Below are 7673 nucleotides of genomic sequence, written 5' to 3' on the forward strand. Positions count from 1 at the left end.
TTTTAGGTTACTCTCTTTTTAGTGTACAACACCTAGCGCCATCATACCTAGAAAACCTCAATATTTTGGCATCTCTCGGAGCATTATGGGAATTGATGATGGATAAAATGATTCAGTGAAACGCGGTTGTTGCCATGGGCTCGGAAACATGGCTAAACAGCGCTCCGCTGTGGCCAAGAGGCGACATCGCTTTAGTTCTGCTGGTTAGAACCATGGTTTAGAAGCCTGCTAGTCAGATATTAGTCAGATTCCGTTGCAAAACGTTTAGTCTGTTTACTATAGGAGCCAAACGGAAGCAAACAGAACGAAACGGGGAGGAATCTACCTGAATTTGTACAACAGAAACTCATGTTCGATGCCAAACGTTTTCCGTTTGGATTGCAACAGACTAAACGTTTTGCAACAGAATACGACTAATGAATACAGCCCTGGTTGCCATGTGCCATAGGCCTGATAATTTAGCCCTCTTTATCCCAGATGGGACATAAAGATGCAACAATCCTATTCCACTAGGGTCTGTCAGTCTTTGGCCAGAGCTTGTGTGTCTTAAGTGGGAGATAAATCCAGATTATTTATATACATTTTGATCAAGATTTATCTTGGTGGTGCTTCGGCTCTGCTGGTGTTATCCCTCATCTAATACTAACTGGCCTCCACATTTGCATACATAATTCCTTTGTATACAATCCTTCATAGATGATTGTATGATCTGTCAATGCATGGAGTCAGTCATCAAACACCCAACAGCCATTTGTGCAAAACTATTTTATTTACAAAACAAAATGGCACAAAGTGACAGGGGGGGGGGGGGTTGTGGATGGGGGCAGTCATATACACACACACCTTAACTATTCAGTCCTTCAGCTTCAGACCCTTGATGACCACACCCACTAGTGGACTGGCCTGTGCATATATACAGTAGAGCACTATATAGGGAATAGGGTGTGATTGAGATCTGTAAAGATATGCTGGCCAAAGAGGGTAGGTGTGTATGAGGGAGAGTGTGTGTGTGAGAGAGAAAGAAGGAGAGTGGGAGTGAGTGTGTGTATGTGAGAGAGTTGGGGTGTAGAGGAGTGTGTCTGTGTGTGAGAGATGAATGAGGGTGTGTGAGGCCAAAGAATTTGGAGCTAAATGAAGATGTCTTTAGAACCCCCGTCACATCATCCAGCTGTTACATCTACATTCACCAGTGGAGGCTGCTAAGGGGAGGACGGCTCATAATGGATGGAACAGAGTAGATGGAATGGCATCAAACACATGAAAACCATGTGTTTGATACCATTCCACTCCAGCCCTTACCACGAGCACATCCTCCCCAATTAAAGGGTCCACCAACAACCTGTGACATTCACCCCTCCCTTTGGTCTGAAACCAGAGGTTACAAATAGGGTCCAGAGTTTTTCCTGGTCAGGAGGTTTTATGGGGACATACATGTTGGTGCTTTTCCATTGAGACTTACTCACACTAGTGGGTCTTCAGTGTTTTAATGTAAGCTCTAGTGTTATCAGGAGGTTGATGATAAAGACTTGGGGCAGGCAGAATCAACAACCTCTACATCATTCAAGACAGTAGCTTTGTGAGAAGGTGTTCAAGTTCATAGTTAGCCATTATTATGAAAATGAGGTTGATAAGTACCCAGGGCCTGGGCTTGGCTCCAAGTCAGAACAGGTCCACTGGTGCCATGGCCCAGTGAGACACGAGTGCCGACACGGGTAGACGGAAACAGAAAAGTCTGAGTATTTTTGTAAAACACTGAGGTAAATCCTCATTGGAAACTCCCCAATAGTGCACTACTTTTGACTAGAGCCCTATGTGGCAGTAATGTAGTGCACTACACAGAAAGAAGGGTATGATTGGAGATTCCCTATATAATGCACTACTTCTCACCACCAGAGCCCCTTGGACCCTGTTCAAAAGTGGTGCACTATGTAATGAATAGGTTGTCATTTGGGACATACATTTTGCCTTTAAACAGAACAACAGCAGTGAGAGGTTCTGGTCAGTCATTATCAAGGTTATATTCAATCACTCAAGCACATTACAGCATCATTTAGACGACAACATAACACCAACAACGTGTTTGGTAAATCATAATATTCTACGTTAAAACATTCTAAAAGGCTGATTTCAGCCTCACTCCTCTCCAACACAACTAGAAATATTTACACAATCAGCTAACAGGACTGGAGACGACATTCAACCCTCTAGACCAGAGACCGTCTGCCTGTCCCAAATGGATCACTATGCCCTATGTAGTGTAACCGTTTTGGGCCAGATGCTCATAGGGCAGCCACATAGGGCTCTGGTTGATAGTAGTGTACTGCATAGGGAATAGTGTGCCATTTCAGAATCTCTGTGGCTCCAGTCTGGGCCCTCCTCCCTTCTATGTTACAGACTCTCCAGGTGTACATCCAAAATGGCACTCTATTCCCTAAATACACTGAGTGTACAAAACATTATGAACACCTGCTCTTTCCATGATAGCCTGATCAGGTGAAAGCTATGATCCCTTATTGATGTCACTTGTTAAATCCAATTCAATCAGTGTAGATGAAGGGGAGGAGACAGGTTATAGAAGGATTGTGAAGCCTTGAGACAGATTGTGTATGTGTGCCATTCAGAGGGTGACATATTTAGGTGCCTTTGATCGGGATATGGTAGTAGGTGCCAGTTTGAGTGCGTCAAGAACTGCAACACTGCTGGATTTGTCACGTTCAACAGTTTCCTGTGTGTCGCAATAATGGTCCACCACCCAAAAGATATCCAGCCCACTTGACAACTGTGAGAAGCATTGGAGTCAACATGAGCCAGCATCCCTGTGGAATGCTTTCGACACCTTGTAGAGTCCATGCCCCAACGAATTGAGGCTGTTCTGAGGGCAAAAGGGGGTGCAACTCAATATTAGGAATGGTGTTCCTAATGTTTTGTACACTGTACTTTTGACCAGGGCCCACAGGGCTATATAGGGTGTCATCTATAGGATAGGGTGTCATCTGGGACACAGAGTTCTGGTCATCTTTAAAGTCTCCTCCTGTAGTGGAGTCATCTCAGTCCTCCCTCTCTCTCCCTTCTACACATCCTCATCCTTGCTTTCAGTGTATTTTTACATGAGAATAGAAAATAAACAAGAACAGAGAGGAGAGGAAGAGCAGGAAGAAGAAGGAGCCATAACAGAGTGGAAGGTGAGGGGAAGCAGAGAGGACTGGGTGAAGAGGATGAGGGACAGAACCAGGGACAGGCAGTTAGGGGTGTGTGCCAGTTTGCTGGCCACCAGGGAAGGGTCTCTCTGGGGCAGAAGTAGATGGGGGGAGGTAGTGAGACAGGAACAGGTGTAGTAGGGTGATTGTTAGGAGTATTGACAGGGTTAGAGACAGGACAGTGTGTGTATCAGCCGGCCAGTTTGCTGGCCACCAGGGAAGGTTTCCTCTGCGGCAGGTCCTGAGGTGTAGGGATATGGTCTCCTGTGATCTCTCCTCCTCCGCTCTTCTCTGACGTGGCTGCAGGAAGCTGCTTGTTCTTCACCTTGGCCTTGGCCATGTTGTAGTCCCCAGAGTCAAAATACTTTTGCTGCAGAGAGAGAATGTTAAACTTAAAACAAGCTGCAACCTAAAAAAAAAAAAAGACAGTCTAATTGATGCTGAGAGAGAGAGACAACTGTGGGCTTGTGGGGATAGGTTAGGAGAGAAGGTAGGGCAGTAGGTAGGGCAGTAGGTAGGGCTGTAGGTAGGGCTGTAGGTAGGGCTGTAGGTAGGGCTGTAGGTAGGGCTGTAGGTAGGGCAGTAGGTAGGGCAGTAGGTAGGGCAGTAGGTAGGGCAGTAGGTAGGGCTGTGGACTCACCCCCTTGGTCAGGCGTTTGCGTAGCAGGTCGGAGCCTCCAGGTTTGTGCCCCAGGTTTGGGTAGCGAGCCTTCAACTTGGCCTCCTCAACCTTCTCTGGACTGATCACCTTGTCGTCCATCTCCTGAAACACAAACAACAATTGAATGCTCTTCTGTGGCCTAGCTGGCTTAAAGGCATTGTCAAGCGGGCGGTCACGTGTTTGCGAGGCATTGTGCCCAGGGTTTGAGCCGTTGTACGGACAGCGTACCCAAAGCTATGCTAAGCAAGCACACTGTGGTCTGTCACATCAGCTCCTGAAAACACCTGCACAACACATATGCCACCCACATGGACAACACATGCAAACTCATGGACCACCCACATGGACAACACATGCAAACTCATGGACCACCCACATGCGGAGGGAGCAGGACTGTTACTACTGGTAGGGAAGTCAAGCTTTCAGCCTGCTGCACAGACCCTATGGACGGTCTAGTCTAGAGCGCCTGGTTAAATTGTGCTAAGAACTGCAACGCTGCTGGTTTTTCACGCTCAACAGTTTGCCCATGTGTATTAAGAATGGTCCACCACCCAAAGGACATCCAGCCAACTTGACAACTGTGGGAGGGAAGCATTGGAGTGAACATGGGCCAGCATCCCTGTGGAATGCTTTCGACACCTTGTAGTCCATACCCTGGCGAATTGAGCCTGTTCTGAGGGCAAAAGGGGGTGCGACTCAATATTTGTAAGGTGTTCCTAATGTTCTCTCACATATATTGTCACAGAGACGGCAGGTTGTCATCTAATCAACAAACTCCGCAAAAAAAGAAACGTCCCTTTTTCAGGACCCTGTCTTTCAAAGATAATTCGTAAAAATCCAAATAACTTCACAGATCTTCATTATAAAGGGTTTAAACACGGTTCCCATGCTTGTTCAATGAACCATAAACAATTAATGAACATGGAGCTGTGGAACGGTGGTTAAGACACTAACAGCTTACAGGCAATTAAGGTCACAGTTATGAAAACTTAGGAGACTAAAAAGAGGCCTTTTTACTGACCATGAAAAACACCAAAAGAAAGATGCCCAGGGTCCCTGCTCATCTGCGTGAATGTACCTTAGGCATGCTGCAAGGAGGCATGAGGACTGCAGATGTGGCCAGGGCAATAAATTGCAATGTCCATACTATGAGACGCCTAAGACAGCGCTACTGGGAGACAGGACGGACAGCTGATCGTCCTCACAGTGGCAGACCACGTGTAACACCACCTGCACAGGATCGGTACATCCGATCACCACACCTGCGGGACAGGTATAGGATGGCAACAACAACTGCCTGAGTTACACCAGGAACGCACAATCCCTCCATCAGTGTTCAGACTGTCCGCAATAGGCTGAGAGAGGCTGGACTGAGGGCTTGTAGGCCTGTTGTATAGCAGGTCCTCACCAGACATCACTGTCAACAACATCGCTTATGGGCACAAACCCACCGTCGCTGGACCAGACAGGACTGGCAAAAAGTGCTCTTCACTGACGAGTCGCGGTTTTGTCTCAGCAAGGGTGATGGTCGGATTTGGGTTTATCATCGAAGGAATGAGCGTTACACTGAGGCCTGTACTCTGGAGCGATTTGGAGGTGGAGGGTCCGTCATGGTCTGGGGCGGTGTGTCACAGCATCATCGGACTGAGCTTGTTGTCATTGCAGGCAATCTCAACGCTGTGCGTTACAGGGAAGACATCCTCCTCCCTCATGTGGTACCCTTCCTGCAGGCTCATCCTGACTTGACCCTCCAGCATGACAATGCCACCAGCCATACTGCTTGTTCTGTGCATGGTTTCCTTCAAGACATGAATGTCAGTGTTCTACCATGGCCAGCGAAGAGCCCAGATCTCAATCCCATTGAGCAAGTCTGGGACCTGTTGGATCGGAGGGTGAGGGCGAGGGCCATTCCCCCCCAGAAATGTCCGGGAACTTGCAGGTGCCTTGGTGGAAGAGTGGGGTAACATCTCACAGCAAGAACTGGCAAATCTGGTGCAGTCCATGAGGAGGAGATGCACTGCAGTACTTAATGCAGCTGGTGGCCACACCAGATACTGAGTGTTACTTTTGATTTTGACTCCCCCTTTGTTCAGGGACACATTATTCCATTTATGTTAGTCACATGTCTGTGGAACTTGTTCCGTTTATGTCTCAGTTGTTGAATCTTATGTTAATACAAATATTTACACATGTTAAGTTTGCTGAAAATAAACGCAGTTGACAGTGAGAGGACGTTCCTTTTTTTGCTGAGTTTAGCTAGCTACCTAGCTAAGGACACAACAAATACTGGCCTTCAGTACTGCGAGGGGCGAGTCACTTGACAGACAGCCAGACTGCCTTTAGAGTCGACAACAGTAGTCAAGCCACTGAACGCAACATCACTTCGCTAACGTTAGATGGCTTTGCTGGTGATAGGTAGCTAGTTAGATCACTTGTTGGTTAATGTGGTTAGAACTAGCTGGCTAATGTGCCAATGATAGTGGTTTGTTAGCAAGCTGGCTAAAATAGACACAAACCGACATATTTAACGTTAACTTGTTAGGTCATTATCCAACAAGCAAGTCAATTAACTAACGTTGGTTATTACTTCAGGAAAATCAATAATTGGGGTATTTGTTCTGCTTCTACTTAACAAATAATCACGACTTGATTAGTTAACGTTAGCATTGTGGGCAGCTAACGTTAACTGTCGAAGCTAGCTACCGCGTTAGCTAGATGAAATCCGACCTTAGTTAACGTTAGCTTAATATCGAAAAGCCCTGCTAGCTACGACTGCAAATAGTTATGTAAAACAGCTTGATTAGATACCATCTGGCATTTATTAAGCAAACTGATATTGTTGTTGATAATCACGACAACTAGTTAGAAAGGATTAACGCTAACGACGTTACAGTAGCTAACGTTAGCTAAAAACCTGCCATATCATATGATAGTGTGCATTGCAGTGCAGCTTGACTGTCGTTGGTTAGCAAGTGGTTGTGTTTAAGATAAATAAACGTACATTCTGGTCATTCACCACCGTCTCCTCCGTCGTCTTTGTCCCCTCAATTTCCTCCGACATTTCTGTGCAACCGCGATCCCTGGCAAAGTCGAGAAGTAAACACAATCTGAACTAAATCCTTGCCCTGGCTTCCTCTCCCCATACGAATTCGTACGACCGTTAACTATTAGCCCGCACAAATATGTCTGCCCGATCTGACGTCATTCTTTAGCAGAGGCGCGCTCATCCATCTTCCTCTAAAAACTGTCGCTTGATATTTGAGCAAGACAAACGTAGAGCCTTTTATTGAGCATCAACTTTACTCGACTTAATTCATGCAACCGACATTCACTACAAACGTTTTTGACATCAAATTTGAAGTGGTGTTTCCCAGTATATTGCATGATGGTAAATGTCGTTTTTTGCTGTAATGATAATGGACTGCATCAGAAGGCTTTGGTCATCAAGTCCAATGTCACGAAATAAGCTAAATTATACACATTCTTCCTTTAATGGACCATGATCCATATGTTATATTGAAGGCCAGGGATTGTGGGGGAACTGCCAGAGCTGAGCCAGTGACTCTGTGGTTATGGAGTGTGGCCACCACCTGTGCCATGACCTCTTGGCAGTTGAAGCCTGCAGCAGTAGGCCTACACTAAGAAAGAAGGGTCAGGTTACATATATTAGTGGTTTACAGACAGAAGAAAAGTGTTATTTAATTGACAAGGATTTGAATGTAGCTCCCCAGTGTGTATTCTTTGTCTTCTCCACAGGCCACTTGTCATGTACATCTGACCCGAGGACCAACCTGCTATGACCAATGAGGACTTAA

General features: G+C 46.1%; 1 protein-coding gene across 1 annotated transcript; it reads right to left on the reverse strand.

Annotated features, from left to right (window-relative positions):
• Nucleotides 1-2856: 2856 nt before the first annotated feature.
• Nucleotides 2857-7061, reverse strand: LOC120025121 (cAMP-regulated phosphoprotein 19-A-like). The gene is made up of 3 exons (XM_038969558.1): nt 6860-7061; nt 3838-3960; nt 2857-3567 (listed from the first exon to the last, which is right to left on the reverse strand). The coding sequence occupies exons 1-3, from the start codon at nt 6917-6919 to the stop codon at nt 3388-3390; spliced, it is 363 nt and encodes a 120-aa protein (XP_038825486.1). The 5' UTR covers nt 6920-7061; the 3' UTR covers nt 2857-3387.
• Between the last annotated feature and the right edge of the window lie 612 nt (nt 7062-7673).

Source organism: Salvelinus namaycush, chromosome 30, assembly GCF_016432855.1.
Source record: "Salvelinus namaycush isolate Seneca chromosome 30, SaNama_1.0, whole genome shotgun sequence".
NCBI lineage: Eukaryota > Metazoa > Chordata > Actinopteri > Salmoniformes > Salmonidae > Salvelinus > Salvelinus namaycush.

Coding starts and splice junctions, on each gene's coding strand:
- LOC120025121 (XM_038969558.1), bottom strand. CDS start 6,919: ATGTCGGAGGAAATTGAGGGGACAAAGACGACGGAGGAGACGGTGGTG. Junction 3,961..6,859: donor CGGTGGTGAATGACCAGAAT/GTACGTTTATTT, acceptor TTTGTGTTTCAG/GAGATGGACGACAAGGTGAT. Junction 3,568..3,837: donor GCAAACGCCTGACCAAGGGG/GTGAGTCCACAG, acceptor CTCTCTCTGCAG/CAAAAGTATTTTGACTCTGG.